Here is a 22,045-nt window from a genome sequence, read left to right as displayed (position 1 = left end):
GGTCGTTCCGGATGTGCATCGACTATCGGGAATTGAATAAGCTAACCATCAAGAACCGATACCCCTTGCCACGAATTGACGATTTGATCAACTACAAGGTGCAGCATGCTTCTCTAAGATCGATCTACGTTCAGGATACCATCAGCTGCGGATTCAAGAGGAAGACATTCCTAAAACCGCTTTTCGAACCCGTTATGGCCATTACGAATTTGTTGTCATGCCCTTTGGTTTAACCAACGCACCCGCGGTTTCTATGGATCTGATGAATCCTGTGTGTAAGCCATACCTTGACCGTTTCGTCATCGTGTTCATCGACGATGTCTTGATCTATTCCAAATCGAAAGTCGAACACGTGCAACATCTACGTTTGGTTCTCGAGTTACTTCAGGGGAACCAACTCTATGCCAAATTCTCCAAGTGCGAATTCTGGTTGGAGGAGGTTCAGTTTCTGGGTCACATAGTGAATAGTCGGGATATCCATGTCGATCATGCGAAGATTGAAGCTGTCAAAATCTGGATTACGCCTAAGAACCCGTCAGAAGTTCGTTCTTTTCTCGGACTAGCGGGCTATTATCGACGATTCATCGAAGGATTCTCCAAGATCGTTGTGCCGCTTACCGCTCTTACCCATAAGGACAAGCCTTTTGTGTGGGGAAACGCACAAGAGACTGCCTTTCAAACCCTTAAACATATGCTGTGCAACGCACCGATTCTTACACTGCCCGACGGAAGCGACAACTTCATTGTCTACTGTGATGCTTCTAACCTTGGTCTCGGCTGTGTTCTCATGCAGCGAGACCAGGTTATAGCCTACGCATCTCGTCAGCTCAAGATCCACGAGAAGAACTATACAACCCATGACCTCGAGCTAGGCGCGGTTGTCTTTGCATTGAAGATCTGGCGACACTACCTGTATGGCACTAGGTGTACAATCTACACTGATCACAGGAGTTTACAACACATCTTTAATCAGAGAGAGCTTAATATGCGTCAACGCCGATGGGTAGAACTTCTCAATGATTACGACTGTGAGATTCGTTATCACCCAGGCAAGGCGAATGTGGTTGCTGACGCTCTCAGCAGAAAGAGTTACGTGCTCAGTACTCGAAACATCCAAGCACAACACAACCTCGAAACCCTCATCCGAGAAGCTCAACATGCTTGCTTTAACGAGCGTACATTGAAGAGAGAAAGAATCTATCACGATGGAGCTCAGTTAGTAAGCAAACCAGATGGGATATTCTATTACCTGGACCGAATCTGGATCCCTAAGCGGACCGATTTGCGAAAGATTATCATGAACGAAGCCCACAAATCCCGGTATTCTATTTATCCCGGTGCAGATAAGATGTACCAGGACCTTCGTTATAAGTACTGGTGGCCGGGTATGAAAAGGGATATCGCTCTGTACGTTGGAAGCTGTTTAACTTGTGCAAGAGTCAAGGCTGAACATCAAAGACCTTCTGGCTTACTCGAACAACCGCCGATACCTATATGGAAGTGGGAGAGTATAGCTATGGATTTCATAACGAAGCTCCCGCCCACGCCATCAGGTCACGACAGTATTTGGGTCATAGTTGATCGTCTAACGAAGTCAGCCCACTTTTTGCCTATACGAGAGGACTACAAGGTAGAACGACTAGCCCAAATCTACACGGACGAGATCATTCGTAATCATGGTACGCCTCGTGACATCATTTCAGACCGCGACGCTCGGTTCACTTCGCGATTGTGGGAAACGTTTCAAGCGGCCCTGGGTATGTCGCTTAATCTGAGTAGTGCATTCCACCCTCAAACCGACGGACAGACTGAAAGAACGATCCGTACTCTTAAAGACATGCTCCGAGCGTGTGTTATAGATTTTGGTGGTAGTTGGAACAAACACCTGCCATTGGTGGAATTCTCGTACAATAACAGCATCATGCCAGCATCCAAATGGCACCTTTTGAGGCTTTGTATGGTAGAAGATGTCGATCGCCTATTGTGTGGCACGAGATCGGTCACTCGCAACTAACCGGTCCCGAGATTCTACAAGAGACGACTGACAAAATCCACCAGATAAGAGACAACTTGGTAAAAGCTCGGAATAGACAGAAAAGTTACGCCGATAAAAGACGCAAGCCCCTTGAATTCGAAGTTGGTGATTACGTACTCCTAAAGGTATCACCTTGGAAGGGTGTAGTCCGATTCGGCAAGAAAGGGAAACTCGCGCCTCGATATGTTGGACCTTTTAGGATTCTGGAAAGAATCGGAAAAGTCGCCTACAGACTCGAATTACCGGAGGAACTCAGTAACGTCCACCCGACTTTCCACGTCTCTAACCTCCAAAAATGCCTTGCTGATCATGATCTAATCGTACCACTCGACGATCTTCAGGTCAACGAAACGTTACACTTCGTGGAAAAACCTGTCGAAATCATGGATCGCCAAACCAAGCAGCTCAGGCGCTCTCGTATCCCGATCGTGAAGGTCCGATGGGAAGGCAAACGAGGTGCTGAGTTCACTTGGGAACTCGAAAGCGACATGAAGGCCAAGTACCCGCAGTTGTTTAAATAAATAGATCTGAAGCATCAAATTGGTAAATCACGGTGTCGTGTAGCCTTCAGGCCTAATTTCGGGACAAAATTCCCTAAACAAGGGGAGGCTGTAACACCCCGTGTTTTCGAATGTCAAAGTCAAAGTCAAAGTCCAAGTCAACTTTGACTTTCTTTGACTGTAGATAGTCGATTTTGTGTTTTAGTTGTATTATGTGGAGTAAGTGTTGTAATCAACAAGAATCGAAGTAGTCGAATGTATTGGAACGCGAGCCGATCTACGACTGTGAATGATAGGAAGTAACAATGCGATAAAGTTAACCAATCAGTAGTCAAAACCGATCCAACAATCATCGAACTCGAGACTCGAATTACGCGAATTGTGGTATTATTATACGTGTGTGTGTGCCATATGTGTTAATTGCGCGTGCTTACTTTATGTATGGTGAGTCAAGCAAATCAATCGAAAATCGAATCGAAACTCGAAAAGCAATCGAACTCAATCGAAACCGACATCGAAACGTGACTTATGGAAGATTGTATGTTAGATATAGTGGTTGGGATTAAAAGTAATTTGACTATAAACTCTATCATATCCGTATCATCGTCCATCGAAATCGAAACGTCGAAAATCGTTGCAAAATACTCGAAGTGCATGGCGGATCGAACAGGAAGCATCCTGATCGAACAGGCCAGCCGATCGGCTTGCACTTTGCCAGCCGATCGAGCAGCCCACTCGATCGGATCTCCCAGCCGATCGGCTGCCACTTCCCTCTCATGAGGTGAAAGATTGAAAGAAGGATTCCCAACTTTCTTTCAACTCTTTTACGCTCAATGCTTTCAAACCGATAGAAACGAAGCTTGAACCGGCTAACTAATCATTCAAATAGTTAAAAGGTTCAAGATTCGGGGTCTATGAACAAGGTACACCGATTCCGGGTGAAACTCTAAACCGAAATTCCAAACCGTTCACCGGACGGACTTGGGTGATTCCTGTTCGAGCCAAGGGAACAGGTAGGAACGAAGGTTATCATAGTTCAACACGTTGTCAAGATGCCTTAAAAGAATGACAAATAAACAAACAACCAAGTGTTAGACAAAAGGCCGACCGGGTCAGAAATGCTGGCCGAACGGCTAGGCTGTTCGAACAGCCCAGCCGACCGGACATGCCAGCCGATCGACCGGGCCAGCCGATCGGTTAGCACATGGTCCCACACTTCCAAACTTTCGAAGTATAGTATTGACGAAGTAATGTTCAATCGAATGGGTCACTCGCTGGGTAAACATTACTGTTCGGATCATGAGATACTATGCTTCAACACTTAATCGTTTTCACAATTTGTTCGTAGTAGGGAATGCCAGTCGATCGAACAGACTATTCGATCGAGTGACATTCAGTTGAGGACTAATCCTGAAACTCCTAGCCGATCGAGTGAGCTAGCCGATCGAGCGAACCGCTCGATCGACCGACTTGAAGGGTAGGAACACTTCAGTGTTCTCAAATACTACAACAAAAACTTCAAAAGTTCAAATCCTCTAACACAAACACACTAGAGGAAGAAACAATCCACTCGGATGGTCCAGCCGATCGAGCCAACCGGCCAATCGAACAGGACTGTCCAATCGGATATACTAGCCGATCGAACAGGCCGTTCGATCGAACCTGCCGTTCGATCTACCAGCCCATTCGATCCATCCATATTTGTTTACTTTTCGGCGTTACTTATCGTTATGCTATCGAACTATTCAGGCTAATCTTACTCTCAGCGCTCCCTTCAATCCACAATCAATCACAGTGAGTATACTCGAACCCTTTTTGCTTTAGCACTTTTGGGTGTTACATACGTTACTTATCAAAATCACAATCGAGCACACTATTCAAACTATTTGAACGCTAACCGATTGCATGTATTACATGACTAAATGTATGCTTGTTGTTATGTTTACATGTGGAATGCTGTCTACCTGCCTTAGCAACGTAGTACTATAGTTTGGACTCAGCACCCGTTCACACGGGGGTTGTTAAGGACAATTACTTACATGATTTACGGTGGTGATCATGTATTGCGAACTGTCTCGGACAGTCAACCCGCAGTCGTTGGTATTGATAGGTCCATGTCGATAATTTACATGCATCATTTCCCTCTGTGTACGTGCTGGTTATGCGTAAACTATTCGAACTCTATATGCTATTACTAAACTTGTATGCTCACCTTAACATTATATGTATTGACTTTATTTTAACGTATGTGACAGGTGTTTAGGATGCTTACTTGCTTTCTCTGCTGTGAAATCGAGGCTAGGAAAGAGTCTAGAAACCAAGACTATTTATATTTATATGTTTAAATATGAGTTCTCGGAACATGTTTTGTTTGAAGGATACCTATGTCTGTAATAACTAAATTTATCCTATGGGTCACGGTATGGGACGTGATATTTAAAATATTCGGTAATAATAGTTGTTATGGAATTTCTTTGAACAATCTGTTTCGCTCAGTGCCGCGCCCCGATTATTCCGCCATCGGTTGGGGTGTGACAAACTATGAAGAAGGACGCTGTGGATTATGCTAGAAGGTGTGATCCTTGTCAGAGACATATTAATATCCTTCACCAACCAGCAGAGCTTTTGCATCCTATATCCTCTTCTTGGCCATTTATGAGATGGGGAATGGATATAGTTGGTAAGCTTCCTAAGGCACCTGGTGGAAAAGTATTCATGCTGGCTATGACTGATTACTTTTCCAAGTGGATAGAGGCTGAAGCCTTTGCTCAAGTCAGAGAAAAAGAAGTGATATCCTTTATCAAAAGAAATATTATTACTAGATTTGGTATCCCTTCTGAAATTGTATGTGATAATGGATCCCAATTTATTGGGAATAGAACTACTAACTTTTGTGACAGCTGGGGGATTAAGATGATAACATCAACACCAGTCCACCCACAAGCTAATGGTCAGGCAGAATCATCCAACAAGATCATCATCAACAACTTGAAAAAGAAGCTTGGATCTAAGAAAGGAAAATGGGCAGAAGAACTACCTTATGTGCTTTGGGCTGATAGGACAACTCCCAAGAATGCTACTGGCCAAACTCCATTTTCTTTGGTATTTGGGGCAGAATCAGTGATCCCTACAGAGATGGTGGTTCCAACTGCAAGAACAAGCATTCGTGATCCTGAAGAAAATGCTGAAAACTTGGTTCAAGACTTGGATACTATAGAAGAAATCAGGGATTTGGCAAGGATAAGGATGGCTAGTTATCAACAAAGGATGGCCGGAGCTTACAACAAGAATGTCAGGATCAGGATATTCCAAGTTGGTGATATGGTATTAAGGAAAGCGTTTCAGAATACCACCAATCCTGCTGATGGAAAGTTGGCACCAAAGTAGGAAGGCCCTTATTTGATTGAAGCTGAGGCAGGAAAGGGGGCATATCGATTGTTAACAATGGAAGGTGATTTGCTGCCAAGAGCTTGGAATGTTGTCCATTTGAAGAAATACTTCATGTGACAAGGATCCATGATCCTCACATGACAAGTATCCTTGAAGGATTCTTACAGAACAGATGATCCTCATTTTGGTAACATTCTAATCTCAAACTGTTTCATTCTTTTATTCTCTTATATAAGGATAAGGATCCTGCATCCTTTATCCTCCTTTCACTTGATTCTGAGTTTTGAAGGTTCAGGTATCCTTAACAAAGGACTGATTATCCACAGAAGTATCCAGTTACTTGGGCTTGACCCCAGTTATTTGGGCTTGACCCCAGTTATTTGGGCTTAACCCCAGTTTGGGCCTGTCCCCAGTTTCGCCAGTAGCGCACGATGATCCTGGTACAGTTCATGGCAATGGGACCAGTACTCGCTTTAGGGGCTGACAATTTCATTGTACTGGCTGTATCTGGGATCCTACATATAATGGTAGACGTACCATACATCCGTTCCTAAGGTTTCTAACGTTTTCACGTTAGCTATGGTTTTGGCATTTTCATGTCACTAAGTTTGGATAGTCGCCAGTGAGGGCCATACTCCAATTTACACACGATCCTTTGGGCTTGTCCCCAGTTATCCTTTGGGCTTGTCCCCACTTATCCTTTGGGCTTGTCCCCAGTTATCCTTTGGGCTTGTCCCCAGTATATTGGGCTTGTCCCCAGAATTGTTGGGCTTGTCCCCAGTTACTAACTCTTATCTTATATTGGCTTAGTCCGAAGTTGTATCCTATTGCAGGTTTTTGGAGACAAACGACCAAGGATCCTTGATCCTTACCTTCCACTAAGGTTTGTCTTTTGGTTATCCTGATTATAATGTTAAAGGTTAGGATCCTAACTTGGATTTTCAGGTATGATCCTTAACTATTTTGATTTTATTCATTATTCATTTGAGTAACCCTTATACTTTGACGACTGAACTTATGATCCTTAAAATATACTACTTTTCGGAACTTGTCGACTATAGGATATGTGATCCTTGATCATATCCTAAACTTTTTGAGGATATTTATTAAGTTTTTTCTTTACTTGATAAGTTTAAACAAAATGAATATCGCAACAATTGAAAAGTAAAGTACTAACAAGGATAGCAACACGGGAGATAGCCAAAAAGTTAAAGTTATTTTATTCACAAAGCATTAAACCCTTTAAGGTTGTCAAAATTGCCAACCCACGTTTCTACCAGCAAAACGTGGCCCGTCCACATGGGTTGGCAAAGGGTGTCCATTGTTTACGGGTCTTTGTAGTGCAGGAAATAAACGACGGAAGGATAACGAGTGGCTTCATCCCCCAAACAGAGGATCCATCCACCGCCCATTATCCCGCCTATTGTTCAAGGATCCATGATCCTTCACCCTAGAAACTATTGTCTAAAGTTATTACAGACCAACCATTGTTCAACAAAAACATCATAACCAAACAACTAAACTTAAAAAATGGGCTCCGGCTATGTCTAGAAGTGTCCATCATCACCCATCCGTGCAGCTTACACCTTCGCTGCATCACCTTCACCAGCTCCACTTGCCTCTCCACCGGCCTGATCCTTGCCACTCTCGATTGCCAGAACCTCTTCAGCCTCCTCTTCATCCTCCAACTCAGCCACCCTAGCCTTCCAGCCCTCAATGTCCCAGTTGCTCCTGTCAAAGTCAGGATCCTGAGCTTCTTGGGCCATCTGCAGCTTGGTCTTATACATGGCAATGGCAGCGGAGACTTTAGCACCCTCCATGAGCTCGTGCTTCTCATAGTCGGCGTTGATCAGAACCTTAGCCGTCTGGGTTTTGGCATCATTGAGGTCCTTTTCAAGAGAAGCAATCTTGTGATCCTTGAGCACCGATACTTGTTGGAGGTCCGAGTATTTCCCTTCCAGCTCTTCAACGTTCCCAACATAGTCCTCGATTTCAACAAATTTCTGCAAAGAAGACAGTGCAAAGTTCAGGATCACATGATCCTCAAGTGGACAGGATATTTAAGCTAAGTCAGTGATCCTTACATCAGAAAAGTACTCAAGGAACTGATGACGGATCATAGGCAAGCCTTGTAGATTGTCAGCCTCAGAGGTCTTCCTTTTCTTGCTACCCTTGCCTTTAGAAGTGGTTGCCTTGGGGATCGCGATAGTTGGACTGGCAGCAAGCTTCTTCTTTGAGGATCGGACAGTGTCAAGGTCAGTGACACTAAATTTGGAGGCAGATCTTGAAGATTTTCCAGCACCTACACATCCAAAAGAGATAAGTATCCTTATTTCATTTTAATCTAAGCATTTAATTACATATAAACATGGATACTTACTCGACATGGTGACAGAACCTGAGGATACCTCTTGAGAATCCTGGGTGTTTGTTTTAAATAGTCTCTTTGCAGGATCAAGTCTCCGGAAAGCGGCAAGCCTTTCCTTTGTTGTAGGTGTTGTAATGAGGTGTGCGACAGTAATAGCTGCAAAATAGAGACAAAAGGATGTTAGTGATCCTCAAACAGAAACAAGGTTATCCTGTGATCCTTTTCAAGATCCTCTATCCTACCATGAGTGGTCCATTTTCTAGGCAGATCCTTTCCATCAGGGATAGAATCCCTTCTGACAAAGAAAAATCGCCGTTTCTAGTTGGTGTCATTCTTAGTGGCTTTGAAGATGGGGTGTTCTTCACCAGGTTTATGTTTCAGTAGATACCGGTGAGACCCATGGCTTATGAGGTCGTACATCTCTGCAAGCTCCGACATTCCCACATCAATACATTGCTGCTCAATGATCCTTTCAAGGGTATACAAGGCCCTCCGGATCATAGGCATTGCTTGGATATAAGAGATGCCAGTGAGAGTGAAGAAGGATTGGGTGAAATCTGGAAAAGGGTATGTGTATCCTATTGTGAATGGGGTGACCGGAAAAGCTACCCAGGTTTCAAAAACAGAATCACTTAGAATAGTGGGATCGAATGGTTTGAAATCGGTGTTTGCCGGAAAGCAATGTCGGATTCTGTCTATTTGTGGATCAATAAAGCAGCACCGTTCCTTCACAGAATCTTTGATGATTGCCTGGCTTTTTAAAGGACTATCCTTACGATGATCCTTAGCCGGCGAAGATCTCAGCATCATCTTGATTTGACGGTGGTGAAGAAGAGAAACAGAGTGAGAAGATGAAGAGAGAAAGGGAAGAGAAATACCTGATCAAGTCTTCGAATGAGGATTTAAAGAGGAAACACACGAATTTAAATGCTCTCTAACCCTTATCTCTAACTTCAATTTATAATGATGATTTTGCAAGATAGTCACCTCAATGACGTCATGTTAGCAACGGCTAGTCCGCTTATAACTACTAGTTATCCGATTGATTCATTGCGGATAAGAACGAGAAAATATAACTCGTTATTTTGCATTATTACTCCTTATATTTTGGGGGCAATTGTTAGGGGAGGATTTTCCAATGATCAGTGATCCTCAATTACTGTTGGGTTTAGTGATCCTCGCTTCTATTTGAGTTAGTGATCCTCAGAAGTATTGCAGGATCAAGATCATGGATCATCATAAGGATCCTTATACTAACGTTTGTCTGCTTTGAATATGATGTTGTTTTGCAGGAATACGAGCTTGGACTTGGTCTTGGCGATATTCCTGTAGCATATTCCATATTTATTCCACACGTGCATGGCTGAAGTGGACGTTATGGAGTTCGTGGAGGACTTGCACAAAATGCGCAATGTTTGTTAGCTTAGATATTTTCCATTTTTAAAGGGGATAGCGAGCTAAATAGAAACACTTGGCTATTTTTAGCTTAACACACACACTCGTAACTGCTCTCACCAGCTCTTGACAATTCACTTGGCGATTACACTCTTTTGTACACATTACACTATAGTGATCCTTATAATTAGCTCGATATCATCCGAAGTTGTAATACCTTTCTTGTTTAATCTGAGTTGGTGATCGGTAGTTTCCATCACCCGAGGTTTTTTATGCCGGAGATCATTCACTGATCAAGGGCTTTTTCCTCGTATAAATCTCCGTGTCACTTGTTCATTATATTTCAGAGTGATCCTTAATATTGTTCATTGATTCAAGCATCATACCTCACAACAGAAAGTTTGGTTGCATTATCATTGCTTGATTTTTGACCAAAACAGATCCTATGCTGTTAAAGGTGAGAAACTAATCAAATATTTAGAGATAGTCAAAGAATTGGCACTCTTTTTTGTTTCCTTTAGTTTGACACAGGTACCAAGGGAAGAGAATGCAGAGGCTGATGCATTAGCCAATCTAGGATCACCCTTGAAGATCCTGGAGGATATCAGGATCCCTATTATCCACATCCTCACACCTGCTATCGAGGATCATGAAGTCATGGAAATAGGAGAGGATTCTGCAATCATCCCTAGTGAGGATACTCAATCTCATTCAGGATCATGGATCCTTCCAATCATGAGAAACATACAACATGGAGAGATTCCTACAGGAGAAAACCCTAGGGCTTTCAAAATTAAGGTATCCCAATTTACAATATTGAATAACATACTATATAAACGATCTCTTGCAGGACCATATCTAAGATGCATCGAGGATCTTGAAATCCAAGAAGTCTTAAAGGATTTTCATGAAGGAGATTGTGGAAACCACACTGGGGGCAGGGCATTATTCTCAAGGATCCTGAGGACAGGATACTATTGGCCTACAATGAAGAAGGACGCTATGGATTATGCCAAGAAGTGTGATCCCTGTCAAAGACATAGTAATATCCTTCACCAACCAGCAGAACTTTTGCATCCTATATCCTCCTCTTGGCCATTTATGAGATGGGGAATGCATATAGTTGGTAAGCTTCCCAAGGCACCTGGTGGAAAAGTATTCATGCTTGCTATGACTGATTACTTCTCCAAGTGGATAGAGGCTGAAGCCTTTGCTCAAGTCAGAGAAAAAGAAGTGATATCCTTTATCAAAAGAAATATTATTACTAGATTTGGTATCCCTTCTGAAATAGTATGTGATAATGGATCCCAATTTATTGGGAATAGAACTACTAACTTTTGTGACAGCTGGGGGATTAAGATGATAACATCAACACCAGTCCACCCACAAGCTAATGGCCAGGCAGAATCATCCAACAAATCATCATCAACAACTTGAAAAAGAAGCTTGGATCCAAAAAGGGAAAGTGGGCAGAAGAACTACCTTATGTATTATGGGCTGATAGGACAACTCCCAAGAATGCCACTGGCCAAACTCCACTTTCTTTGGTATTTGGGGCAGAATCAGTGATTCCTACAGAGATGGTGGTTCCTACTACAAGAACAAGCATCTGTGATCCTCGAGAAAATGTTGAAAACTTGGTTCAAGACTTGGATACTATAGAAGAACTCAGGGATTTGGCAAGGATAAGGATGGCCAGTTATCAACAAAGGATGGCTGGAGCTTACAACAAAAATGTCAGGATCAGGAAATTCCAGGTTGGTGATATGGTGTTGAGGAAAGCATTTCAGAACACCACCAATCCTGCTGATGGAAAGTTGGCACCAAAGTGGGAAGGCCCTTATTTGATTGAAGCTGAAGCAGGAAAGAGGGCATATCGATTGCTAACAATGGAAGGTGATTTGCTACCAAGAGCTTGGAATGTTGTCCACTTGAAGAAATACTTCATATAATGAGGATCCATGATCCTTAGCTAACAAGTATCCTCGAAGAATCCTTACAGGACAGAGGACCCTCATTTTGGTAATATCCTAATCTCAACTATTTCCTTCTTTAATTATCCTATATACAAGGATAAGGATCCTGGATCCTTTATCCCCTTTTCATTTGATTCTGAGTTTTGCAGAAGGTTTAGGTATCCTTAACAAATGATTGACTATCCACAGAAGTATCCAGTTATTTGGGCTTGACCCCAGTTATTTGGGCTTGACCCCAGTTTGGGCCTGTCTGTGACAACTCGTATTTCCGAACTTATACATGTGCTTAATGTAACGTATGTGAACTTGGTGTAATTATTTGATATGTTCATTTAATGAGATGATATGTATGTTTTGTATAATATACGTATGTATGCAAGCGAGCCCAAACGCACAACACTCACCCGATCGCACAAGTCATTTGGGCTACACTCTTGAACTCGAATCCATAGGGCAGCCCAAGTTTGGGTTCGGCCCATCCCCATTAATTCGATTAACACTTAGGGTGTTAGTAACCCTCTCACACTTTACCAAAACATTTTACACACACAAACCCTAGCTCTCATCTTCTCTCTAGAACTCGACGGCAACACACCTTCACTATCGAAGATCTTTTCTTGTTCGGATCAATCCTTACTCATTCTCTAATCGGTTAGTATGTTAACTACTTGCTGCCATGATTTTATGATGTTATGCTATATATGCTTACATGATGATGTATTGTTATGATTGGTTCGAATGATATGTGATTATGCATGAATGAAGGTAATCGGCCATATATGTGTTTTACTCGAATCCGAATGGTTTAATTTTAGTGTTCATGAAATCGGCTTGCTTATGTGTGTTAGAAATTGTTCATGTTAATCGGATTTCACACTATAGAAATAGATTCGAATGCTTGAATTAATCGGCTGTGATGTGGTTGAACTCGGGTGATATGTATAAATTATAGGGTTTAATCCGTTTGAATGTTGATGGGTAAATTATTGTTCATGCTTTGTTCGATTAGGGTATGAGAAATTGTATGGAAAATGCTTGTTTTGATCGATTATGGATCATGTTGGAAACTACAATTGTGTTGATTGATAAATTTCAGTTATGGGAAACGATTGTAATTAGTCAAAACGAATTGATTAAAAATTGTAACTGATGTGCAAGATTATTGGAATGATTTTTTTGGAATGTTTAAACTAATCGCACAAGGCTCCTGGTCGCACAAGATCAGATTGTACACGATCTGATCTGATCGCACAAGGAGTCCAAACGCACAAGATGATCCAATCGCACAAGGTGCCCCCAGTCGCACAAGGCTCATTGGATCGCACAAGTTGTATTATTTGTTTAACTGTTGGGCCAGGTATACATGTTGGGTTGGGCTGGTTCGGATCGCACAACCTAATCGGATCGCACAAGTCGACCGGATCGTACAAGCCATCCGGATCGCACAAGATATATTTATTCATTGGGCCGTATGTATGTTGGATCGGGTTGTTAATTGGGCCGGATGTTTTACCGAATCGCACAACATGCTGTGGATCGCACAAGGCTGTGCTGAACGCATAACATGTTGGGACGCCTGGTTATTGGGCTTTACCTTTGGATCGTACAAGTATCAGATGTTATGGAATTGACTGCTAATATGTTTACGTGCACCGTGTGTTTGCCATGATCGATATGTGTTAATCACCTGCTAGCTTATGTGATACTTATGTGCACTACTCGAAAACCAAAACCTGACTTGTGTGGTAACCATGTTAGGACGTGGTTGACCACTAGCCGCTAAATTTGGCCTTTCTGTGTATCTGCCGAGCAAACCAAGGTGAGTTCACACTCTTACCAAGGCATGGGTTTCCCAGGGTCGGGAATGGGATTGGAAGATTTCTTGTACTTATGACATTATCGGGATTACGTACTTTAGGCCTCGGGAGAGGAAGGTTATTGATAAATACTGCTAGACTAGTGATACAAATACTTCTCTTCGCAGACACGTCGGGAATGGCTGCGATAATAGAACTAATCTTCGCACACATGCCTGGAATGGTTGCGAACCATACACTAAACTTCGCACACATGCCGGGTGGGCTGCGATACAAATATACCTAGTCTACAATACTTGGGAAACTCCCACTAATCTTCGCACACATGCCTAGAGGGCTGCGATACAAATGCATACGATATATGGATTACTAAATGAACATACGATTTACAATACGATTACCATAACCGAACAAACCGCTGTGAACTCGCTCAACTAGTTGTTGACTCTCTGTTACATGCCTTGCAGGACCTTAGGTATACATGGAGCTTGCACAAGAGGCACAGTCGTTGTGGACATGGATCATGGATGTCTTGCTAAACACTTATGACAGTTGAAAACTTAACAATTACGTTGGATTTTATACTATGCTTCCGCTACTTAAACTATGTTATTTGAACACCTTTCATATTGTGGGTTGATATACACTTACGTTTATTATTACTTATTATGTTCGATATGATTGGTGGCTTGATCCTGGTCATGTCACGCCTCCAAGCGGTGGTACTCCGCGTGTGGAATTTGGGGGTGTGACACTGTCCCCAGTATCGCCAGTAACGCACGATGATCCTGGTACAGTTCATGGCAATGGGACCAATACCCGCTTTAGGGGCTGACAATTTCATTGTACCGGCTGTATCCGGGATCCTACGTATAATGGTAGACGTACCATGCATCCGTTCCTAAGGTTTCTAACGTTTTCACGTTAGCTAAGGTTTTGGCATTTTCATGTCACTAAGTTTGGATAGTCGCCAGTGAGGGCCATACTCCAGTTTACATACGATCCTTTGGGCTTGTCCCCAGTTATCCTTTGAGCTTGTCCCCAGTTATCCTTTGGGCTTGTCCCCAGTTATCCTTTAGGCTTGTCCCCAGTTATCCTTTGGGCTTGTCCCCAGTTATCCTTTGGGCTTGTCACCAGAATTGTTGGGTTTGTCCCCAGTTACTAACTTTTATCTTATATTGGCTTAGTCCCAAGTTGCATCCTATTTCAGGTTTTCGAAGCTAAACGCCCAAGGATCCTTGATCCTTATCTTCTACTAAGGTTTGTCTTTCGGTTATTCTAATTATAAGTGTTGAAGGTTAGGATCCTAACTTGGATCCTCAGGTATGATCCTCAAATTGCTTTGATTTTATTTATCATTTACATAAGTAACCCTTATCCTTTGACAACAGGATTTATGATCCTTAAACTATACTGCTTTTCAGAATTAGTCGATTATAGGATATTTGATCCTTGATCATATCCTAAACTTTTTGAGAAAATTTATTAAACTTTTCTTCTTTACTTGGTAAATTCAAACAAAATATATCATAACAACTGAAAGATAAAATGTATCCAAATGAAACAACACATGATAAGCCGAAAAGATTAAAAGTTTTATTTATTCACAAATGTTAAACCCTTTAAGGTTGTCAAAATTGCCAACCCATGTTTCTACCAGCAAAACGTGGCCCGTCCACATGGGTTGGCAAAGGGTGTCCATTGTTTACGGGTCTTAAGAGTGCAGGAAATAAAGGACGGCAGGATAACAAGTGGCTTCATCCCCCAAACAGAGGATCCATCCACCACCCATTATCCTACCTATTGTCTAAGGATCCTTGATCCATGATCCTAAAAACTATTGTTCAAAGTACAGACCAACCATTGTTCAACAAAAACATCAACAACCACAAAAACCACTACCAAACTATAAAAAATGGGCTCCGACTATGTCTAGAAGTGTCCATCATCACCCATCCTTGCAGCTCACACCTTGGTCGCATCTTCACCAGCATCACCACCTGCTTCTCCACCACCCTGATCCTTTCCGCTGCCACTTGCCTCGATTGCCAGGACCTCTGTAGCCTCCTCCTCATCCTCCAGCTCCGCCAATTTCGCCTTCCAGCCCTCCTTGTCCCAGGTGCTCCTATCGAAGTCAGGATCCTCAACTTCTTGGGCCATCTGGAGTTTGATCTTGTACATAGTGATGGCAGCAGAGACTTTAGCATCCTCTATGATCTCACATTTTTCTTGGTCCGCATCAATTTGTGCCATGACCGCTTGCCTTTTTGCTACATTGAGATCTTTTTCAAGGGAGGAGATAGTGTGATCCTTAGCCGGTGAAGATCTTAGCATCATCTTGGTCATGATGATGATAAAGAAGAAGAAACAGAATAAGAAGATGAAGAGAGAAAGGAAAGCGAAGTACCTGATCGGATCTTCGAATGAGGATTTAAAGGATGAAACGCACGAATTTAAATGCTTCATAACCCTTATCTCTAACTTCAATTTATAATCGTGATTTTGCAGGATAGTCTCTTCAGTGACGTCAGAATGGCAACGGCTAGTCAGGATGTAACGGCTAGTTATCCGTTGGTCTGTTACGGATAAGAACGAGAAAATATAACTCGTTTATTTACATTTTTACTCCTTATATTTTGGGGGCAATTGTTAGGGGAGGATTTTCCTATGATCAGTGATCCTCAATTGTTGTCCGGTTTAAGGATCCTTAATTGTGTTTGAGTTTAGGATCCTCAGAGAGTATTGAAGGATCAGGATCCGGGATCCTCATAGTGATCCTTACACTAACGATTGTCTGCTTTGAATATGGAATTGTTTTGCAGGAGTACGTGCTTGGACTTGGTCATGGCGATATTACTGGAGCATATTCTCTTTTATTCCGCACGTGCTTGACCATTGTGAACGTTATGGAGATCGTGGGGAGAATGCACGAATTGCGGATAGTTAGTTATCTTAGATATTTACTAAATTTAAAAGGGGATAGCGAGCTAGATTAGAACACTTGGCTATTTTTGGCTACAAACACATACTCGTACTGCACTCATCAGTTTACAACACTCTGCTCGGCGATTACACATCATTTCTACACATTTCACTCGAGTGATCCTTGTAACTGGCTCGCTATCATCCGAAGTTGTAACACACATTTGGTTTAATCTAAATTGGTGATCGGTAGTTTCCATCACCCGAGGTTTTTTATGCAGGAGATCAATTCTTGATCAAGGGTTTTTTCCTCGTATAAATCCTAGTGTGATTTGTTCATTACATTTGATTGTTATCCTAAGCATTGTTCATTGATTCAAGCATCACACCTCACACATAAAGATTTGGTTGCATTATCTTTGCTTGATTTTTGACCAAAACAGTGGTCACACTCAAATTTAATCCAAATTACTACTAATAGCTAGCGGTAAGTGGGTATCGAACACAGGGAGTTTGTGGAATATGTGTTATTTAGAAGTGTATCTAAGTTAACTAAGATTAAACTAATTGCAATAAAAAGTAAATTCAGAGAATTGGATTGTTTGTTTGGTTTTTAAAACTAAAATTACTAATTAAATCGCGAATTGAGAATTGGTTTTGTAAACAATTTAGAGACAAATGACCATCCTAAGTTTCCGGTTTGCTTTGACATTCATGTTAATATTCAACTAGAAAGAACCACATAGACATGATTCATGTGTTATTACTTGTTGTGATGAAAGAGAACTAAGTACTCGGATTCCTAGAACGCGAGGTTGTTACCCGATGACCAATTAATCAATACCCAATCCTAATCCCGCCCATGATATCTCGATTGCCAACGACACCAAGAACGTATGGTTTAGACTAAGATTAACATACAAATTAACAATTTACAAAAAAGCAAACAACACACCATAATAAACAAACCATCATAGCAAGTCTATTACTCTAGAAATAAGAATCAAAACATAAATGTCTCAGACAAACCTTCAACCTAGGATGATCACCATAAATTTAGCCGAACATTGTTCGGTTGATCATCATAACATCCAAATTCAAGTTCATACGAATCAAAAACAAGAACCAAATGTTTAGAATTGTTTAGAACAAGGTAGAACCAGCCAAAATCGCCCCCAAGATGATAAGAAAACGTCCAATGATGAATAATGTGAAAAGACACCCATAAAAACCGTTTAATAGGGCAATTACACTTTTCCTCGCAGCCTCCACAGTAATTTACGGTCTCCACCGTAAATTACGGTGGACATCAAGATGATACGGTGGATCTTTACTGAGTTACGGCAGGCACATGTGAGTTTCAGGGCCACGGTAAATTACGGTGGCCACCGTAATTTACGGTGGAGCCCTGAATGTTGGGTTTTGTTTCTTCTTTTGTTCCATGCACGACCCGTTCCATTCCAAACCGTCCAAAGCTGCGTTTTTTCCATTTTTAGCTCCCAATCTGTACCTGAAACATATGCAACTGTAGTTATCTAATTCAAGATAATTACGCGATCAAGTGAAGGATAAATTTGTCTTTTAACATCATTAAGGGTTGTCCTATGGACCACCCGTCAGACGTAGGGCGTGCATTGGGCGATTTCCCGATGACGGTGGTAGACGTGGGGCGCTGGTGTTAGGATTCTCCTTAAACTCACAAAGAATTGTAAATATATGTGATAACCCAAACTGATATAATAACCAAAGAAGAAAAGCAAGCTGCTTGAGGAAAACATAGAACTACAACGACACAAATCCTTTAGTTACACCAAGTGTTAGGATAGTCAGGCTGCTTTTTGGTTTTATTTCGTAAGACATGTTGTTCTTTAGGGGATGTTCAGGAATCCAGCTTTATGTTTCATTTGAATTGTTTGGGTAATTACAGTACCAAATGTTTGGATAATTACACTACCACAGCACTTTTGTATGTCACACCCAGGCTTATAAAACGGTTACATATAACTCTTTAACATATCATGACTATGTTAACCTATGATTCTAGACATAAAACGGATTTGCGTGCAACGCGTGCACTGGGTATAACACTAGTTTTAATGAATAGCAATATAAATATATACATATTATTTTAGACTTAAATGATTCGTTTTGGTGCTGTAAGAAAAAAAAAAAAAAAGACATCACGCGAATCTATAAATAACTTTAAATAATCGAATACATAAAAATATCATACTTGGAACTCAGTATAAGTAGTGGTGAAGCTTTAGATTTCTGAACATAGGATCGAAAACGTATATACCTAAAAAATTATAAAACCGGGAGGGTCGAGAATGTATATACCTAAAAAATTATATACGAAAACTACATACCGGAAACTGAGCGAAAAGTTCGGGAGGTCAGACACAACCATGCGCCTCCGTTTCCTTAATTAATTAAAAATATTTTACACAAAATAAATTTTTAAAAAATAAGGATGGTGGTTTGGGTCATAATAACCAGGGGAGGTTCTAAGGAGGGGCAATGTGGACGCTCGGCTGGGGCACGTTTTCTTCAAGGGGCACAAAAATTTTAAAAATTCCTGGTTATATATAGATATGAATGATCGTCTGGTAAAACTTAGACGATTTTCTTTTGTATCTAACGTGTTCAAAGTGAAAAAAAAAATATAAAAATATGATAGGCAACCATGCACCTCCATTTCCTTAATTAATTAAAAATATTTTACACAAAACAAATTTTAAAAAAATAAGAATGGTGGTTTGGGTCATAACAACCAGGGGAGGTTCTAATGAGGGGTAATGTGGATGCTCGGCGAGGGCACGTTTTCTTCAAGGGGCACAAAAATTTTAAAAATTCCTGGTTATATATAGATATGAATGATCGTTTGGTAAAACTTAGACGATTTTCTTTTATATCTAACGTGTTCAAAGTGAAAAAAAAATATATAAAAATATGATAGGTTGATTCTTGATTTACAGTGACATATATGATAGGTTGATTCTCGATTAGCTATTAGCCTGTTACGGTATGTCATACACTCATTCTAATACCATGATTTTGCTAATTTTTATGTTTATTGATATAACTTTAATGGTTGTTTAAAAATATTGGTTTACAATATTTAATTTGTTAAGGACTTAGGGTAAGGGGCTTACTTTTTTTGGCTCAGCTGGGCACTTAAATTCTCAGGAACGTCTCTGATAACCACACCATATAGGAATAGGATGATGGATTTAGATGGTGGATGAGAATGAGTTGACATGGATGGTAATGGTGGTCTTGAGGGTCATGACCACACCCTATAGACTAAGTCAATAAGACTATGGGGCGTGGTTCCCATTCCCCCATGTCCACATCAGCGCTATATCACCCTCCCCTTTCACACCTCATAATCCTCCCCCAAACATAGGGTGTGGTTTCTTCCCTCTTCTTCCCCCTTCCCCTTTTCATTTTTTTAATACCAAAATTCTCAAAAATATATAAAGTTTTCATTAGTTATAAATAAAACTAGTTATAAAAACTGTCACCGCGTTGTGGCAAACTTATTTTGTTATTTAGTCTGTGTTTATATGTGTTTGAAATCACTAAGAACGCATTGTACATGGAACTGCTGACAAGAATAAAAAGAAAATTTATAAAAAAACACTAAAAAATAATCGAAAGAAAATCAACTAAAAAGTTGTGGTAATGATGTTGTTCGGTAGAAACTCGTAATCAGAGATGAGCAAATAGTAATGGGTACCGGTACCGAATTTCCTGAACCGAAAGATCCTAAGTACCAGTTTGGTACTGACGTTTGGCGTTCCTGATACCGGTTCGCTACAGGTTTTTACCTTCATATACCGATACCGTAACCGGGGTATCAGTTGGCACTGAGCTCATCCCTACCCCTAAAACTTAAAAAAAAAGTTGTACGATACCGTTGTTGTTCGTTCAGTACCCGTGATCAGGGATGAGCAAATGGTATTGGGTAGCAGTACCAAATTTCTCGAACTAAAAGACTATAAAACTCAATCCGGTACAAACTTTTTGCGTTTTATGTAACAGGCTGGTGCTGGTTTTTACATTCATATACCGATAACGAACCCTTATTTTTTATACAAGTACCGGTTGAAACAAAACTTATCAAACTTAAAAAGTAAAGAAAACAACAATTATTATAGTATTAAAATAATAAAACTAAAAAGCACTGTATATAATATTTTATTATATTATAATATATTAAAACTAATGTTCAATGCATTGGCTTTTTAATATATAGATGATAATATTTTATTATATTATAATATATTAAAAGTACTGTTCAATGCATTGGCTTTTTAATATATAGATAAAAAACTACTGTTCAATGCATTGGCTTTTTAATATATAGATAATTACATATCTTAGAAAAAATACATAATTAAAAAAAAAACATCACTTAAAAATAAAATAAACTAAAGCCCACATGCATTTGAAAAAATTTGAACTAATGGAATGGACTAATTGATATAGGTCGCGTTGCATCAACTTGAAAAAATCTTTACAAACTTGATTGTAAAAGCCATCACGTTTTCGGTTGTTCGCTACAAATTAAAATTTAAAAATATAATAATTCTTTTGAATCAAATACAAATATTAACTTTTAATTTTTAATTTATAAATAAAATTTAAAAAATATACCTAAAATCGAATCGTTAGAAGCTTTAACCCAAACTCAACCTTGACTTAATAGATAAAAACATTTGACTAATTTCATATTCCTACTTATATACACATACCAAGCTCGAAAAAAATACAAAGAAACTAATTTTACAAAACTAACACATTAATTAATCCAGATTATTCAACACATTAAAAAATCTGGTTTCCTTATATGCATGCATCTACTCTTAATTGATCTTAACCAAACGTGAGGGAGTAAGAACTCCATAACTACCATATCCTTTGCCCATCTGATCATGATCGCCGCCGTTAACCAACCTCCGGCTCGGATCAAACCAACTAAACAACCCGTATCCGAACCCACATGACCCATGGGGCTCCATTTCTCTAGCTTCTATCTCTCCCACCACCCTGTAAAAAAGATCCACTTCACATGGAAGCAATATTGGACCCGGTGTGTTATACCCGTATTCAACTTGAGCATCTTCTAATAGCATCTGGAACAACGGATGATTAGCATACTTGGTCTTGAGCGCGAACCATTGTTTATCCGGTCCAACGTATACTGGAAAAAAGCCTTCGGGCGCCACCTTTTTCTTGACAAAGGATCGTTGCCACCTCGACCGGATCAGAATTTTTTTCATGAAGAATAAGAGTTTATGAAGTTTTGATATTGAATTATAATGTTATGAAGATTAAAGATTTGTTTGTGTATATGTATGTATATATAACCTTGATGGTGAAAATAACATGCATGACTTTGAGATGGGAACTGAACTGAATAGTAACTATCGTTTATAGGCCACTTGGATAACGATCCATACATCTTGCACATGTTCATTTTAGGAGTCTGTTAATATGTAAATAGTTAAATATGATTTGTGTTAATTTAGGAAAAAAATGATTTTGTAAACATGGTGATCAACAAGTTAACTATATGTACTTGTAAAGTTGTAATGGTATATATGATTTTGTACACACATAAGAATATATAAAAA

The 22,045-nt window shown here is 40.3% G+C and overlaps 1 protein-coding gene across 1 annotated transcript; it reads right to left on the bottom strand.

Moving 5' to 3' along the window:
• Positions 1-21,274: 21,274 nt before the first annotated feature.
• On the bottom strand, positions 21,275-21,691 carry LOC110943891 (auxin-responsive protein SAUR71). The gene has a single exon (XM_022185622.1). The coding sequence runs from the start codon at positions 21,689-21,691 to the stop codon at positions 21,275-21,277; it is 417 nt and encodes a 138-aa protein (XP_022041314.1).
• Between the last annotated feature and the right edge of the window lie 354 nt (positions 21,692-22,045).

Source organism: Helianthus annuus, chromosome 5, assembly GCF_002127325.2.
Source record: "Helianthus annuus cultivar XRQ/B chromosome 5, HanXRQr2.0-SUNRISE, whole genome shotgun sequence".
Taxonomy (NCBI): Eukaryota; Viridiplantae; Streptophyta; class Magnoliopsida; order Asterales; family Asteraceae; genus Helianthus; species Helianthus annuus.
This window is presented reverse-complemented; position numbering and strand designations above follow the sequence as displayed.